An 18,743-nucleotide genomic window follows, 5' to 3' on the forward strand; every position below is an offset into this window, starting at 1 on the left:
CAGTTACATATTCCTCATAGTACTGACTCATCAGTAACTTTATGATTAGTGTTGTACTGATTTTCAGGTAGTTAAAAATTACTGGACACACTGGGCCAAGTATCAGGCCCTGCATAACCTCTCTCTAAAAGCTCCCTACTTTGTGATTTTTTTTAAGATGTTTTAGAGCTTGTAGCCTACCCACACATTGAGAATGTACTGTATTTCTTTCACAACCAGAATGCCATATAGCACTAAATGAAAACACCTCACAAAAGCACACTTACACTGCCACTACCAGAAACTTAACAGTTAATGTGCTGCTTTCCTAAAAATATCACTACAATGAGGATGACGTTTTGCATTAGTCTAATTTTACAATGTACTCTGTAAGGCACATAAATTGTCCCGAGCACAGCTCACTGAGGGATTAGAGCCTGTGTTGCTGCATATACAGCAAATGAATAAACAGGTTTTTATAGAAAATAGAATACATGTAGAATACATGTGCTATTTTTGATGTAGTAAAATTTCCGCTGATAGATTCGATTTATTTAATTGTTTTCCTGTTTAGGAATCAGTAATGGATCAAAGTCACACTTTGGGGTTATGCAAACAGATCAAAAGGATACAAGGAAACTGATGAAAAGAGATTGGATAAAAACAGATTGGAATTTTGTACTGGTGGTAAACTGATCAATTGCTTGGTCTAAGAGAAATTGACTCACATTTTGAACCTCATCATTTTACATTTTCTTGCTTTTCAGTGCACAGAATTAAGTTTCAGTCATTGATTATAAATGAAAAATTGAGCCATTCAACTAGTTTCACACACATTAACTATGGGTGATTACCTATAGTGGGGGACTTTTTCTAGGAGCTTCAGCTATCAAATTACTTTTGAAATAGTATTCTACATCTCAAGAAAAAATATTTTTCAGAGCATACATTCTGTATTAGAAAAAGACAGATTTCTGGCTTCCAAAATGGTCTTCCAGAGAGAGTAAGATTGTAATGAAAAATGTAGCTTTTAAAGAAATTAAATAAATCAATATTTATTCCAATATAGGAATATTTCCAGAAATGATTGTCCTTTTTAATGGGTTTAATACAAGTCAAGTTCAATCCTAAAAGGGCAAATTCTAATGCTATTTGTAACACCAGCATGGAAGTTTTCTGGCTGGGAAGCTTGCATAGAATATAGATATGAAATCCAAACAACTTTACATTTCTTTCGTGGTGTTGATCTTCAAAGGGGTAGTAACAAAATAAATCCATACAATGTATCAACTATCAAGGATTTTAAGGCTCATCACTTAAAAGGCTTTGGTTTAGACATATCACTTCAGTAGCAGATAGTCTTATGTGGTCTTTTTTCACGTGGCTCTACGTCTTAAAGATAGGAGTCACCTAAAATAGTAGTTGCTGTCACTGGTAACATGAAAAGAGGAGCTAGGCATCTTACACTCAATGTATCCATATAACGTGGCTCAAAAAAACTTGGGGACATGCCAACTCAGAATCATTCTTATTGCAAGGTGGTAACATAGCAAGCCAAAAGCCATCATAATAAGAAAATGTTATTTCCTAAGAACTGCTTTCATAACCTCTCTGTCTAGTGATCATTTCACAGGAAAGAAATTCAACTGAGAAATCTCCAGTGATGGCCTTGAATTGATTTGCAATGAAACCTTATAAAGGAGCTGAAGACAGTACTTGCAATTCCTTCCAATGGAATTTTTTTAGTAAGTAAAAGGAAAATAAGTTGAAATATTTCTTTAGATGCCATTTTTTACAAACAAGTATACGGACTGATATTTTGCACAGATTTTGAAAGCTGTTATTCTTAGATAATCACAGACATATATCCATTGAATACAGTATTTTGTGGTTATTATTGCTGCTTGACGCAAACATGGTTTTCAACCTTGCAGTTGCTTTAGTCATAGTAGTTTTTAAATCCATCTCTTGTAAAAGAAAGAAAAAAAAAAATCATCAGTGATATCCACTTTTCATGTTTAAGTAGTATTTATACAGATACATGAAGAGTCTTGTTTGGAAGACTGCTATTCTGAAATTCTGCCTCCTCTTGATTTTAGAAAAGCTTTGGGTTTTCCTTCTACTCCTCCCCCTCTTCACCCAAAATAGCCTCCAAAAAATTCTCCATCTTTCAGTGACAGATTTTTGGATGCAGCAGCTTCAGGAGCCTCGTAAGGCTGTCAGGATATACCTCACATGACTGTGTAGAATCACTCATCTGAAAATTAAATACAGTGTATTAAGAATCACATATTTGCCATTAAATTTCACTGTTTCCTTCTTTTTCTTATGGTCTTTAGAGCAGCTCATTATATCTTTCATGTAAATTGCTACAATCCTGTATATAAAATCGACACTTCTGACCAAACTAAAACCCAAGAGACAGTTCAGCAAATGCTAGATAAAGCTCAAAATACTTTTGCATAAAGCTTAGCATTATTGCTTACCTTAGCAGAAACAGTCTTCACAAGAGTTATAATAACTCAGTGACAGACTCCTTCATGGCCTGTAGACTTTGATACTTTTATTCTTCCCTGCATGTAATAAATACTGTTCTTAAATTGGTTCTGTGCTCATTTGTGCAGTAAATCCAGAGTACAGGATTAACAATATCTTACTACCCTGTTGTTATGATTACACTGGATACTAATGAGTGCTTTTCAAATTATTAGGTAACTATAATGATGAAAGAGGACTTTTTAAGGACTTTTTAGGACTTTTTTCTAGAACATGAATATATCAATTAACTATAAATTTAGAAAATATTTCTACAATGTCATTTCTTTCAAACATTTTAAGGTTTTCCCAAAATTTGGAAAAAAATTCCCATTTTCCCACAAATGGGAAACTCTTTTCTAGAGAAAGAAAGGGTACAGAAGAAAAAAGATCAGGAAATTTAACTGAATAGGTAAAAACATGCAGTCTGTAATCCATATGAAGTAGTCAGCCATTTCTAGATCTATAACTGATAGGAAGCAGTTAAGATAAAATAAATTGAAATATAATTTAAATTTAAATAACTTGTTGAAACATTAGCTTCACATTGCCATTGCTGTCAATCAAACCTTAAAAAAAAAGCTTTTCTTCTATTGTTTTTTTTTTCCTTTTTTCCCATCCCAGTCTTACTCCTATTTGAAACAAATAGATCACCTCTGGTTAAAGGTATACTGCATTTTGTGCCATCATTTATCTACAGGCACTTTCCATCAAGTAACTTCATTAATCTCTCACTGATGTGGGTTTTCTTAGCTTCAACTTCTTTGCAGTCTCACTTTGCTAACTCTTCATAGCTATAACCTTAAAACATGTAAAATGTGATCTTGATTCATATAGCTCCAGCTCCAGCTGATTAAGCCGAAGTCAGATATATTGCTTTTGATCTCCTTGTTCTGTGATCACATTAAAAGTCAACCTACTGTTGCCACATCTATAATTCTCTTGGCTCTTCTGTTTCATGGACAATACTCTCCCTATAATTTGTTAAAAGGAGCTGAAAAGTGACAAAGATGAGGTTTCCAAGATACAAAGCTAAGATTATTAAAATACTTTGTTTCTACAGGAATGTGACCCATGTCATATTTTACTACTAATTAATCTGAATAAAATGCAAGACCAAAAAAAGAATACTTACAATTACAACATATTAATGTTTAAGGATTTTATTATTTCAGAATTGTTGAAGTAGTCAAATATAAAAGAAATGAGAACTCATATTATACAATGGAGATAAATTTTATTTGAAAAGGGCTTACACTTAAAGTACATATGGTGAAAAGCATTTTAATTTAAATTAAACTGTGCAAAAGCACAGCTAATTGGCTTAATTGACTGTTAAGTAGGAATTCTCTCACACAAGTACAGTTATTGGGACTTTTCATTACCTTATATACCTTTTATTAGGTATATTTTACATGCCTTTACTTCTACATTCAGTGGTTAGAAATGCTGAGATACATAATACAGCTAACTGTTTTTAAGAAAAGGGAAAGAATCACTGCTATGAAATTAGATTTTGAGATAGCACCAAGCTTTAACAGGGGGTATATATGCTTAAATCAGCAGGTAGGAACAGAAGTACTTCATTTTATTCAGATTCATAAACATTGCCTATAATGGTACTAACAGAACTAAGGTAAATACCAGAAACCTTCCCGTGTAGCATAAGGTTGATTATAAGTCCAAATTTTTTTTTGGTTTGTTTTTGTTTTTCTGTTTGAAAGCTTGTGGGAAATACATATATAATGGCATAAGAATGTTTAATACACAAGGATCTATTAAAATTTAGGCTGTAATTTTGCATCCATGATTATTAAGGAAAGTTAATGCTTAGTTTCAGTAATCATAGGATCCCTGACCCTTTAGTCCTCAGGATATGAAGCTCTATGGTAGTCTAATAGTTTATGAGAATTTCATTACTGAAAAGAACTAGTCTCCCTAGTATAAATCCCTATATTTCTAGAGCATGCAACTACAAGTCACCAGAGCTCCAGCAAAACATGTAAGTGGTAATGATAAGAACTCACATGTGGGTCATTTTAAAAACATCTGTTTTCAGAGAACCCTAAGAACTTCTTCCCCATGCCAGTCAGCTTGCTTTCCTCATTTGCAAGTATCACTTCCCAATACAAATCTGCATGCATTTTCTGTGCTACTTTGTTTGTGTACTGTGCTACTTTCTGTGTGTACTTTGATAGAGAGAAATGAAAGATTTTGGCTACTGACTTGAAATTTAAAGTTCTAGAGCACATGGTAGGGTATTTCCACTGACTTAATGCCTTGTAAGCCTCGTGTGTATGTTGGGAAAAATGATACAGGCCAGTCCTGTAAATGCTTCTGGCATGTTTCAAAATATGTTACTTAGGCATAAGATAATACAACTGAATTAAAGCACAGAATATTGCTTCCATGTTGAAGACTGGTTTTCAGATGTTTCAGTTACTCAAAAATTAATTAAAGTTAGAAACTTCTCATCATCTCTGAAAACAACAACAAAAACACAGAGAATGTTTATCCCTTATTTCTGTTGTTTTTATTATTATTATTTATTTATTTATTTATTTATTTACTTTTAAAGGAAAGAGAATATGCTCATGTCTAGACACTGAAATAACCATATATTTAAAAAATACAGTATGCAAATCATCCCATCACAAAACATATGCTCTTATATCAATATTGATGGCTCTGCCCTTTTTCATTCATGAGCAAAATATAATCAAGGAGATTCAGCATACACAATTCTTAGTGACAACTAGAATTAATAAGGAATGCAATTCCTTGATTTAGGAAATATGTTCTTAATAGTCCTCTGTGGCAGTAATATTATGTTATAATCCAACGTGTTGCTAGTTTAAATCAAAAATACTTTCTAAAGTCTTTCTTAACTTAGCTTTATCTTATTTTTCAGTGTGACTTTCAAACTTAAAAGAAAATTTTCTTTCCATGTTCCACACAATGTGGGTCATTCAGAATGTAGTAATAATATGGTATATTTTTAACAAGACATATAGGACCTTTCATTACATACTGAAGCTTCCAACAAGCATTAATTCATTTAACTGGACAGCATAAAGGTAGGCATGTACAAATCTTTCATCTTTTGTTGCTTTTTGGGGAGCTGAAGTCAAGGATGAATCCAGCTTGTTGGGAAAGGAAGAAGAAATTAATCTACTGTTTGACCCAAGGCCACTGACCATCTGCAGTTAAGCTTTCTCTACCAATTAAATTAATGTTATATATTGCTGAACAATCAATTATTTTTTTTTTCTCTTTCTCAAGAAAGAAGAATAAAGCTGCAGAATAGCTTTTAAATTGATATTTTATTTTATTTTAAAATGTTAAAGGTTCTAAATGAGGGTCTTAATTCAAGACAAAGTTTGACTTTTCAGAGAGCATTCTCTAATTTTATTTGTATAAGTGTTCTGCAGGCTGAATAATCTGAAAAATTGGCTAATGACTGACTCTCTTAGTGCTAGAGTTAAAATTATGAATAGTATGCCCAGACTTCTGATGAAGAGGACTTTATATTCAATAATTCTCTATCTAATTATATGCCTAAAATAGGCATATAAACATTCATGTTCTATTTTACAAAGACAAGTGGTTTATTGATTCACATTCTTACTCCTTTTAAATACTGGGTGATTTACTTCCCTAGCAACAGAGAAGGTGATTGCTTTTTCAGAGAGACTTACAAGTGTCTTTGTAAACATCACCTTAAAAAAAATAAAAATAAAAAATCCCTTAATAGGTTTCATAAATTTCTTCTCTCAATCTATATTATGTTCAGTCAGAGATTGTTTTGTAATCTGATACAGTCTAAAACACTAAGAGACAAGACTTTGCCATTAAGATCTTTCTTGTTCTGTAATGGAGCTAGTTCTCACTAGTCCTATATGCTTATGGCTGTTTAAAAAGGTTAATCACTTTCTGTTTCTCCTTTCGTAAAAGTTGTATTAGTATATAGGAGAAGTATAAATAATACATAAGTATAAATAATGTTTACAAGGTATGCAAGCATGAACTATACCACACAGAATAGATACAAGAACTACTATTGCTGTGTAACTTCATTAGAAACAGGAATTCTAAAAAAAACACCCTATTCACCAGTTCAAATAATTTGAAAGCTTCATTCCCTGAAGGAGAGAAAGTATAACTAATGCAGCAAAATATCCATTCCATGCTATCATTAAAAATATTGGAATTCTGCATATTGACACTGACTGTGGATATATGGCTGTCTAAGACTAATGATCATCTAAGCTAAAACTGTAATATGTGGCCAGAAAGGATGCAATTAACACAAATGATATTGGTGAATGATTTATTTAAAGCTCCATCTTGAAATTTGAGCTGAACTTCCTAGCCTGAAAAATTACAAATTGAAAACATGGAAATGCAGGAAAAAACTGGTGTAAGTAGCATGTATATCCATGATCCCCTTATCTGTGATTACAGAGACAATCGAAGGGGAAAAATATTCTTAACAACATTTAATCATTTAAATTTAACAGGTGCCAGGAGCAATTCTTGGGGGAAAAAGAAAGAAAGAAAAAAAAAATCTAGACTGAAAATACAAGTAGACACAGATTAAAATGCATTTATATGTGATCTCAGTTCTGTTTTTTCAAACAATGGTTTGATATTTTGCCTAAAGTGATAATTATTTCATTTAATTCCAGCATCCAGGATATCCTCTAGCTAGAGAGATAGTAAGTGGTAAATGTAGCTTTTGAACTCCTTCAGCGTGCTCCCCTCAACATCAGAGTTACACCAATTTGATCATACATAGAAAAAACTCTACATCTGTGAATTTCACAGAGCCCAACAAAACTTTATACGTTTACAGTTTTATATTAAATACTTTCTAGAAATAAGCATCTAGCATTTGAAAAGTTTGCCTTACTCTATCCCAGTCAAAGCTCCCCAGAAAAACATAAAATAAAAGAATAAATAAATAAATAAATAAATAAACTTCTAAGAAAACCTGCTATGAGCTGCTGTTAAGGTTCATGTTCTGCTCATCTTTATTGGGCTCTTTTTCAAGTAATGTCAATGCAATACATTTTTTTTGCAGTTAACCTTCCTGTTCAGAAAAGCAGGTGACTGAAATGCTACGATAAGATAACCTTACAGAATGATAGAATCATGGAATGGCTCAGGTTAGAAGGGATCATCTAACTCCAACCTCCCTGCCATATGCAGCAATGCCACCCACTAGATCAGGTTGGCCAAGGCCCAATCCAGCTAGGCCTTGAACATCTCCAGGGATGGGGTATCCACAACTTCTCTGGACAACCTGTTCCAGTGTCTCACAACCCTACCTTGATTGATGGAATTTTTTTTTATTGTTTATTCTGTGTTTCTGTTCTATTCTTTCCAGAAAAGTTGAAGAGGTAGCAGACACTGATATGAAAAAGAAATTATCCTTCCTTTGGAGGTGTTCCTAAACTTAAACAGTTAAGACTACAAGGTTTGACTAGTCAGAAACAGAATGCAGCTGGAAATCTGCAGGTTACAAAGAGACTAGCACCGAGAAAAATGGAGCAGACGTGATGGTAGAGATACGTTCAAAATTTTAGGGAACAAAGCAACTTAAAGGGTCATTGAGTTAACTGTAATTAATCTTGTCCGCAGGGAACCACTAGGAAGGACAAAATAAGGGGAGTTTTATTTCTCTATTTTATTTCTCTCTCTCTCTCTTTTTTTTTTCCTGTTGTTAGTTGCTTTGAATTTCCTATATTCAGAAAAAAAAATATATATATATATATTATTCTAAGGCAACTTGGCTTTTCTAGTTTAAATGTCTTTTGGTCTGTAATTCACTACAAAAGTATTACAGGTTTATTCACTTTAAAGCTCTTGTTGACTGGAGGTCCTGTCAAAATGAGAGACTGAACATTTTACAAGAGGGAAGGGAAGGCAGGAGGTAAAGAACTGCTATAAATTCCTCAAAGTGAGAGAGATTACTAGATAGTTTCCACATAGTTTAAAACTGGGCACCCTTGTTTGGGATTATGATGAATGCTTTGGGTGATGGAAGATAAACAAGTGGTAAGATTTAGACTGTTGTAAAAAATCCTGTAATGAAATAGAAAATTGGACTCAGTACAAATGAGATGGGAAAAAAAAAAAAAAAGCATTTTTAGATGACCCTGAATTCTTTTCATATGTATGCATACATGTACACGCTATGTTTAAATTTTAAAATGCAGATAGAAGTGCTTTCTTATTACATTATATTTTCTTATTTCTTTATTGTTACATTAACAATAAAGAACATAAGCCAGTGCAACATACTAATCACAAGGTAGTCAGTTCTCTATTGCTTGAAGTTATATCAGTGTTTAATGCCTTAAATAAAATTCTACAATTCAAACATAAGCCACAGAATTGATATAGTGTTACTAATAAAACTCTCTTCTCAGTTCCATGAAGATCAGTCTATATGACCATTAGAGCTTATGTACTTAAAATCTTATGCTTATATGGGGTTATGAATATAGGTAACAGTCAGTGAATTTAAAAACAGGTTTATCCCTTGTAACTTACTCTTGTTAGATAGTACAGAAATCACATAGGGGATGTGTAAATTTTCAAACAGGCTGTGTGGGGATCAGTCTGTTGACAAACTATGCATACTACATTACATACATGACATTTACTTTGGTGGACAGAACTCTGGCAAGTACACTGTATGGATCTAAGTTTCCCTGGAAATATCAGATTTTACAGAATAGGCAATATACTGTGTAAAGTATGTGCCAGACTCATGAGTTACAAAGATGTACAGCCCCCATGTATCCCTATACTCATTGCTGGGTAAGCAGGAAATGGTTAGGTCAGTGACTCACCAAAATGTAATCAAATTCATTGGTGCTTCAGAACAGACCTGTAGGCACCTACATTTTACGGAGACTGACTTCCTTCAATAACCTATTTTACATACTTAAATTAGAGATCTCAGTTTCATTAGAGTGCTCCTACTTTCAGAGAAATGTTCTCTGAGAAGCTGCCAAGAGGGTTGTAAGGTAAGGTTAAGGACATACTGGGTGTGAATTAGATGCTGAAAGCTTCTGAGAATTTAGTGCTTACTAAATGCATGCAATTTTAATCCAGGAAAATCCCCTGGTTCTTAGGTACTACATATGTATTTATCCAAGAGGTATTCAAATCAGCATTTTTACATCACGTATTAATAACAAACTTCTTGAAATGTTGAAAAATATTTCAGAACCTCATATTTACTTTTAATTAAAATTCAGTGCTACTAGTAAGATTTATAAATCTACATTAGTATTTTTAGTACCTGTAAGTGATATGTTTGTGCTGCCACTTCTGTCCTGTTAACGCATATCGTTTCCGACGAATGTTAAATTTAGAGCTACCTCGTGTTTGGTCAGGCACTCCACATCGAGGCTTCTTCATCCAGCTGCAAGAAACAGCACCACAGTTGAAACAGCATGAAAGAAAAATCATAATCCCTGCACTCAATTAATAAAGATATCAAACTTTTTTTTGAAGTTAGAGTATGATCAATTTTGTGTCTACAAGCAAAAATGACTAACAAGAGGAACAGTTATCTTGCTACTTGATGTATATTTTGTGGAGCTTCATTGCATCTGATGGCATTCAGAAAAAAATTTATTTGTTTTTATTTCCCCCCCCCTTTTTTTTCCCTTCTTTTGCTACAACTTCTCAACAAAGACTTCACAAGTGCTTCAGAATTAGTAATTTATTCTGATTCATTCAAAGTAATTCTTATCTGTGTTACTGGCTTGCTTACTGGAGGTGAAGTTAAAGTATACATACACAAATTTAATCAAATCAGTAGTTACTACTGCCAGATTTTTTTTTAAATTCAGCATATTGAAACATTCTAACATCATAATAATTTTAAGATCTTCATTAAATGTTCCTACTACATGTATGTCACTGTCTTTCCACACAAGGAAGGGTACCAGCTCTATTCACAACTGTAAATAACTAGCGGAGATATCTAACAAGAATTCTGCTTAAGAATATTTGAAGTTCTGCACAGAATCAAGTTGAAAATATCTAATATACAAACAACAAAAGCAACCACTTCCATAGCACTAGGCTTTCAACAGAAATGCTGTTTTTGCAATGGCCTTCAAAGTTTTAAAGTATTCAAATATTTCAAACACCTCAAATTTGTCAGCATTCCAAATTATCAAAATTACAATGATGTCTTATTCAAAAGAATAAATTCAACAGAAGTGTTAGTAAAAGAACTGTTTCTTTCTTGAAGTATAAACGCTTTAGTTTGATTAGAAGTAACAAACCTCAGCAGAAATGGTGATTTTATGTGAACTGAATATCTGCAGCACAACCAGGATGATAGTAAGATTAAAGACATTTTTATTGTATAAGTAAAAGACTTATAAGACTTATATAAGTAAAAGACTCCCCTGATACTTTTCCAGTTCATTGACTTTACTCATGCCAGATAATTACTGATGTGAAAGCTGCAGTTTTCCTATGGTATATACCACAACAATGGTAATGTTCTTCAGGCTTGCACAGATGAATTTCTGACCATTAAACTGGCATTTAAGCATTGTTTTGTAAATATATACACACACCAGCTTTATGATTGGATGATAAGTCACTTGAAATTTCATCTAATTAGAATATAGATACTTTTTAAAATATGTACAGTTAACAAAACTTAAAAAAAAAAATAATTAAAGAAACAAACAAACAAAAAAAGAAACCAGCCAATTTATTTAATCTTTTCCTGTAGGTATTCTTAGTTAAATATATGTAAAATAAAGAAATGTTCTTGTTTTGTTCATAACAAAATGTGGAATGGTTGCAGTGCAAAGGACTATTTTATATATATACATATATATAGTACTAGTGTATATATATGTGTATAGTAAATAATTCAATGAAATCACTGATTCTTCAGTTCTGTACTCAAGGAATGAGATGCATATTGGAAGTTTGATAACTACTACTACGGGACAGACTATATTGCATATGGAATGACTTTTTAGAGATGGGATAATGAAATTTGAATTTCAGTGAAATCAGACACACTTGTTTTCATAAATCCATGGATTTCACTACATCCCCTGTCAAAGAGTCCCTCCCCAGCTTTTCTGTAGGCTCCCCCTTATGTACTGGAAGGCCACTATAAGGCCTCCCCGGAGCCTTCTCTTCTCCAGGCTGAACAATATCAATTCTCTCAGCCTGTTTTCACAGGATCAGCACTACATCAAAAGAAAGTAGCAAGCAATAAAGAAACACATACACACACACACACAGATGAATAATAATAAAAACAAACAAACAAACAAGCTGTTACTGAAACAAGCTTTCAAGTTACTTCCAAAGTTCAATACTCCTCCAGAAAAAGTTAGTATAAAATTTTTTATGCTTAAGATTTAATACCAAAACAAACAAGTAACATACAAACAAACAAAACAAGACCAGTAGGTAGCATGGACTCAGAATTCAACATAATATTATTTTACTAGAAATACTAACAAACAATTTTAAACAAAACAATAGTCCCAAATTTTGAACAAATTTTGAAATTTAAGCAGTCACAATTTGTTTTTCCATTGACTTTGAAGTGGCATGTACCTATCAGAAGTGCTGTGCAGCCTGTCAAGCTTTCATCCTTGTTAGAACGGGCAGAGGATGTTCCATGCTGTCATTCTGTGTGGCCTGTTGATACTCTTACTGTTGGTTATACAATGACTGGGACTGTGGTTTGTACACAGCATAAATCCCAGTGTAAAAGTAAATGGATGCCTATGCACAAGTGGCTCACTAGCTTTCAGCAAGTTATCTTCATGTAAAATTTCAGGAAAGATGTAATTTTCTTTGTTTAATGCAGCTGAAGTGTTGGACTGTCACCTGCTCTATTACCCAGATACTAATTGAGCTAAATTTGGCAGTCGGAGTTTTAAACAAATTATTAAGTTGTTAGTAATGGAGTCAAGTCCTTTCTAGTACAGAAATGAGGCAAAATATTAACAATCTCTGGCACATAATTTTCACTTTCTCTTTTTTTTTTTAATGCTAAAAATAGTTTCTTAAACATTAACAGGTCTTACTCTGACTGTGGGGAAGGCTTCTGTCCGTAATTATTAATGCTCATGAAATCTGTGGATACTTATTGTGTTACGTGCTCTTCCATCTGAGGGATAATTGATGTATAAAACATTCATTTTTATTTTCTTCTGAATATACTGCTTATAGCATAATATGATCAATGCTTCCCATGTTCTTGATTGTGTGTTGGAATTTAATTATTTAATATATATATTATTTTATTTTAAAAGGTGCACACTGGTAATGACTGCCTACCTCTCCTTCATATGTTTGTTTCCGAACTTGTGGAAATATTTTATGCAGCAGCCCTTCAATATTAATATTTTATTGGTACTCAATAAAGAGGCTTAATTGTGACTAATGTACTCTATCTGTAGACATCAAATCTTACATCAAATTTTTCTCTTAGGTCCATTAGTTTAAAGCTTGAAGAGCTATATATGTCAAGAGAACTAAAACAGCTTAGACTCACAGAAAATTTGAAAAGATTAAAATAAAAATATGCAGCAAAATTATAACGTTTCTCCAGGAGAGAGAAATGAAAATGAACTTTTCATAACTCAAGCCTTATCATATCTTTGGGGGATAAGAGGAAGAAAATCTTTCTCCCTCCTCACCGTCTTCAGCAAAAATTGTGAAAAGTCGTACTTTGTTTTAAAGCAAAAATTGTGAAAAGTCGTACTTTGTTTTAAAGCAGAGTCAAAACATTAAAAAAGCTACCTTTTATTTATTTTCCCTGCTTATTCCTCATCAAAACTGTACAATGGTTATTATATATGTATATATATAGAGAGAGAGTCAGAGAAACTAAATGGTTGGAAGTGGTCTTTTAGGAAAAAACAAACAAACAAACAAACAAACTCTAATACCACAAAAGGAAAATAAAAAGGGAGAACACCAAAAATCCAATTTGACTCAGTGGCTGGAAAAACTGATTTCAGATAACTTCTTAATGGCACCCTGAAACTTCTTGTGAAGAGAGATGTGTTTTCTAAACGTTTTTACTTTTCCCTATTGTTTTCTTACTATCAGTACAGGCACTCCTCTATGTAACAGAAAACAGTTAAAAAATGGTGTAAGGTATTTCAACACTCTTACTGAGGATGGTTTCTCAGCAAGGCACTGAATGTTTGTGGAGGCAACAAGAATTTATATATACTTTTTTCACATAAAACAACATTTACACACAAAACAACACAAAACAACCAATAGAACAGACTACTGATATGACTTCAACAGCTCAAAATTTATAATTCACTGCTCATTGAAATAAAACATATTTTAATTATAACCTATAAGTTATAATTTGGTTATACATATATATTATATATATATGGAACTTGGTTATAAGTTCATCTGAGAACTAAAGTGACCACATTTGCCACCTATTTGTAAAGGATGACATTAAAATAAAATGAATGTTTTGTTACTATCACAGAGATTTATTCAGCATCTTATATACTACCATTCTATTTGTATACCAAGAGGTTTGTAATGTACCCCTTTAAACTGCAAAACACATGTTGGAAATAAACATGTATAAGTTTTAAGAAAAGACAGCAACTGCTCTTCCTCTGCTTCATATGTTTGTTTCAGGAATGTGAAAGACCAAGAAGCCAACTGTGGGTCCATTTTCATAATTTTCTTTTTGGATTGATGGGTCATTGTCATTGATAAGTTTGGTAATATATGAACGAGTTGTGTAAAATATTGTTGCACCCCATGCAAATATCAGAGTATTTTGACTTCATTTTCCATTCTAATAATTCTATTCAGAATGTCCCTCATTTTTTATGTCATTATGATGGTATCTATTTCTACCACTCATATTTCCATATCCCCAGCAAAAAACATGTATCATTTTTTTCAAATCACTTGGGAAACAAATTTAAAAATACAGCAAAAACAAGTGAATTGTGAGTAGTAGGGGCAAGATGTTCATATTTATGCATGCCGAAATACTCATTAAGGGATTAACTGTTTCTCAGAACAACAAATTTCCTCCAGGAGACTTTGATGCTGCTGCTGCAAGACATTATTTCTCTGCTCATGTTCCCATAGTCGATTCCTGTCAAATTACTATAGTAATTTCTTTTAATTGTTCATCCTTCTGCAGACTAAGAGGCAGACTGTAATCTCTTCTCCAGACATGCTAAAGAAGCAGGTATGCACAAGATGAGCACATGTTTCTATGAGGTTCCTGCTACAGTCTTTATTTTGTAATCCCAGCATTGCATGAGATTATAACATAATAATGAAAGAGAAGCAAATGGTAAACTGTCAAACTTTTCCAGTCAAAAGAGAGTATGCATTCTCTTTATATATAGACAAAAGTGAAAATTATTTCAAATGTTTACAAATCACTGCCATAAATGAACAATTAAAAAAATATATATCCTTTGCTATGTTGCCACTTCTCACTAGAATATTCAGTGCTGTTAACTGATGGTAACTTGAGGCCACACTTTAGTTTAATTTTTTTTTTTTTTCTCAAGACTAATGCAAATGTGACAAGTCTTTAAGAATCAGTTTTGTTCCCAACTTGGCTCAAGTTAATACAACTCCAAATGTGTAAGTAAACATGGAATTCATAAAGCATTAATTATATGTACCTAAGAATCACCATGCTTTAGTCTATCTTTCTGTGGAGAAGGAAAATATGTATGAAAAGAATGGAAGGTTCGTGTTTGGAAGATTCAGACCCACCGAACTATAAAATGGGTTTTTTGGACTGCTGTATTCTTTGTCTCTTATTTAACAGAAGAAATGAAGACAATCTTTCTGGCATGCTGCCCAACACTCCCAGTTTAGAAAACATAAAGTACTTCCTTTTGCAATTAAATATTTTTTGTTTGTTTTAGTTTTTGTTTTTAACTTGCTGACTGATGCTCTAAAGCAAGAGATGGCCTCCCCTTTTCCTTTCGTTTACCACTTTCTAGCTTCTCTGTACTGTTAATTGAACAGATCATTTTCCTTTTAGTGAAATATATTGCTTCTTACAAAGCTGCCACTAATGTGTCTTTATAAGACTACTAGTGCTGGGTGTAGTAGCACTCTCCCCTCAAAGATCAATCACAAGGTGAATAAAGAGCCCAGTTTTTACAACCTGCAAGCTGGACCATAAACATATCTTTGCACATGGCTCTCTCACAGGGTGTTTCTTGAGCCTACTGCTATTGCAATGTCTGTTCTAAGGTCCTTTAAATTCCAGAACTGAGGGATGTCTGATCAACTCACCTCCCTTTAGGGCAGCCCTAAAATCTGTTTTGCTTTATTGCTTTTCAATGCAATAATGCATGTGCCAGTGGAATAAAATGATTTTTCCAATCCTGCCAGCATTTTAGGTAGACTCTTCCCTAAACCATAAATGATTGAATAATCATTCATGTCAGCTACTTTGCCAGAAAAGAATAACAAAAGATGACATCAGATTGAGGCTAGTAAGTGGGAAATTAAAGAGGATTTCCCCAAAAAACAAAACAAAACAAAACATTTTTGAGAAGCAGTAGAAACATATGTCAATAAAGTGATGCTGGATATGTTATTTTGTTATTGTTCTATAGTGTTATTTTGTTGTTTGCTTTTCAGGTAAAGTTACTTCTTCTAAAACCATGAGATTACCTTCATTGCATTTTACCTGGAATGAGTCCAACACTTCAACTCCTAGCCTCAAATAAGTTTTCTTCATACTCATTCTATTTTGCATCTTCTATTATACTCATTCTATTTTGCATCTTTGCACATTTCTAAATTTTGTCATAGCATAGAGCCGTTTGGAAGAGTCTTTCAATCTCTCCCCTTCTACAGCATTTGGCCATGTTTAGTCTCTCAGCAAAATCATATGCTGCCTCCTTTACATGACCAGAATTGCAAAGGGCATGCAAAACTAATCCAGTTTTACTGCATGTGAAAATTAGCACACCTGGTCTTTTGTTACTGGAAACCATGAAATGAATGAACCAGTGGAATGTGCTATCTTTTGTGTGTCTTTGTGTGTAATGAGGATAAGGAAATTTACACTAAAGATTTTCCACTGTGAAACATTTAGTGAATTCTTGGCAGTTTCAAAAAGATTTCTCCAGTTCTACATGGATAATCTTCCTTTTCTTTAATTAAGCCTGAAACATTTTCTTTAGAATCATGGGCACAAAAGCAGGCAGCAGTTGACAGCTGACTATCTCCTATTATAAAATAAAACAGAACAAGATGAAAATAAAAGAAGTCAAGGAGAGGCAGAAACATTTTTGCTCCCCATCTGAATATGCAATGCTATTTGGATATCCGGGTCACCCTACTTCATTTGCCATATAGTTTTTCCATTTCTATTTTACTCTTCCTGCAACAGAAAAGTCAAGAGCAGTTCAGTACCAGTTACTTACTCAATTGTGTTCCTGTCCACTTTTCCTGTCATATTAATGCCATAGAACTGCTGCATGGCAGCTATAGCTGATTGCATGGTTTCTGCAGAGCGCAACACCGACATTCTGGGGTCAGTTGGTGGAAGGTAGCCATACTTTTGTAACCATACCTGCAATGACAAGTGCAGTGGCTATTAAATAGAAATTAGAGGTAAATAAAGTGTTCCCCTGTAATTAGTTTTGTATGATATATAATGAAGTTTCTGGTTCATCAAGCATAAATCCTGTTAAATCCTGTTAGTTTATTGGAGGTTTGGGTCTTCGGATTTTTTTTTTTTTTGCCTTTTATTTTTTCTTCTTTTTCCAGAGAAGAAACTCTTTGGGCCTTTCATTTCTTCTCCTTTATTAAAGATTCTGCTGTTCCCAGACTTACAGTGTTTTTTACCCAGGAGCCAGTTCTCTTTATTATCTGAAACTGCCTCCTTCAATTATTTTTTTAATGTACTTATTTATTTGAAATTACAATTTAACCACCTATCCCTTGCTGTAGGCACTTAAAAAAAATTTAAAGCAGGCAAAATGTAAAATCTACAATATATGCCACATATAATTGACTGTCCAACAGATACATAATAATATTTACCAACTATAATAAATCCACAATAGCTCTCACACAGTTACACTGCATTGTTATCTACTCTCAAGGAATACGAAAGAGAGGGTGAGAAGAGATTCATTTTCCAGGATGAATATCAAACTCACATATTCATAAGCAAAGCAGGTGGCTGGGAAAGAGGGAAGGAGTAGTCTATGCACACTTACAGGAATCTCCCTGGTAAGAGGATCCTCCTTTTCAGATCCAGATAGATTTAGTGCCAACTCTTTATGTTCATAATTGTGTACAAGTAAGAAGGAGAGGGCATGGTCCAAATAACTGAAAGCTGTGTGGATTACAGCCAATATCTTAGTACACCTGGAAAAACTCTCTGAAACATGTTGTCCTCTCAAGGCAATGTTTCACAAATGAGTAGCTGCAGTTATCCCTAATGTTTTGAAGCATTCTCAAAATCCAGCCTATACAAAACACAGTGTAAGACTTTTAAGCTGATGAGGGAACTGATATATCTTTGAAAACGTCTTTGCTTCTCATCTGAGTAGAACTACTCACTACAATGAAAAGTGTGCATATTGCCACTACACAATAAATGGTTAAATTGTCCTCCTTTAGCTTCACTCTCCACAGTAAGAAAGCACATGCAACCCCATAAATCAGTTTTTCCATTCTTAAATGAATAAAGAAGTTCAGTCACCTCTCTCAGATCTATCACATTCATGGATTCAGAATTGTTACGTTAATAAATTTTATCCACCTACTCTCCCCTTATAAGTGTGCCATGGGCTTTGTCTACCTTATACAATGCTGCTGGGTTATTTATCTGTTTATACACACAGTTTACACACATCCTGACACCAAACCATGCAATTGCAATTTTCAACCTTAAGTTTAGCTTGCAGAGTCCTGTCCATAGAAAGATAATCATGTTTGTGGTTCACTTCCATTTTACATATCTAAACAATACCCTAAGCTTTCCAGAGAAGTACCTCAAGATGGAACAATTTGTTGTCATGTTTAACTTTACTACGCAGTGAACATGAATTATAAGTTAACTTCAGCATAGTGCAATTAAAGGATCAAACCAGCGCTAAAGATAGGGTAGATTTTCAGGTTTTAAACTAGGATATTTCTATTTTAAATAGGTTTACATATCCAGAGAC

The 18,743-nt window shown here is 33.4% G+C and overlaps 1 protein-coding gene across 2 annotated transcripts in view; it reads right to left on the minus strand.

The window, feature by feature from the left end:
- The window catches only part of MMP16 (matrix metallopeptidase 16), a 196,017-nt gene that overhangs the window by 89,785 nt on the left and 87,489 nt on the right, over nucleotides 1-18,743 (minus strand). Inside the window, exons 2-3 of one of the 2 annotated variants that reach the window (XM_068672225.1) lie at nucleotides 16,989-17,137; nucleotides 9,830-9,952 (exon numbers count right to left, since the gene is read on the minus strand). In XM_068672225.1, coding sequence (XP_068528326.1) covers nucleotides 9,830-9,952; nucleotides 16,989-17,137 — 272 coding nt within the window. The remainder of the gene's footprint in view (nucleotides 1-9,829; nucleotides 9,953-16,988; nucleotides 17,138-18,743) is intronic. The other variant, XM_068672226.1, reaches the window with a different exon arrangement.

This window comes from Anas acuta, chromosome 2 (assembly GCF_963932015.1).
Source record: "Anas acuta chromosome 2, bAnaAcu1.1, whole genome shotgun sequence".
Lineage (NCBI taxonomy): Eukaryota > Metazoa > Chordata > Aves > Anseriformes > Anatidae > Anas > Anas acuta.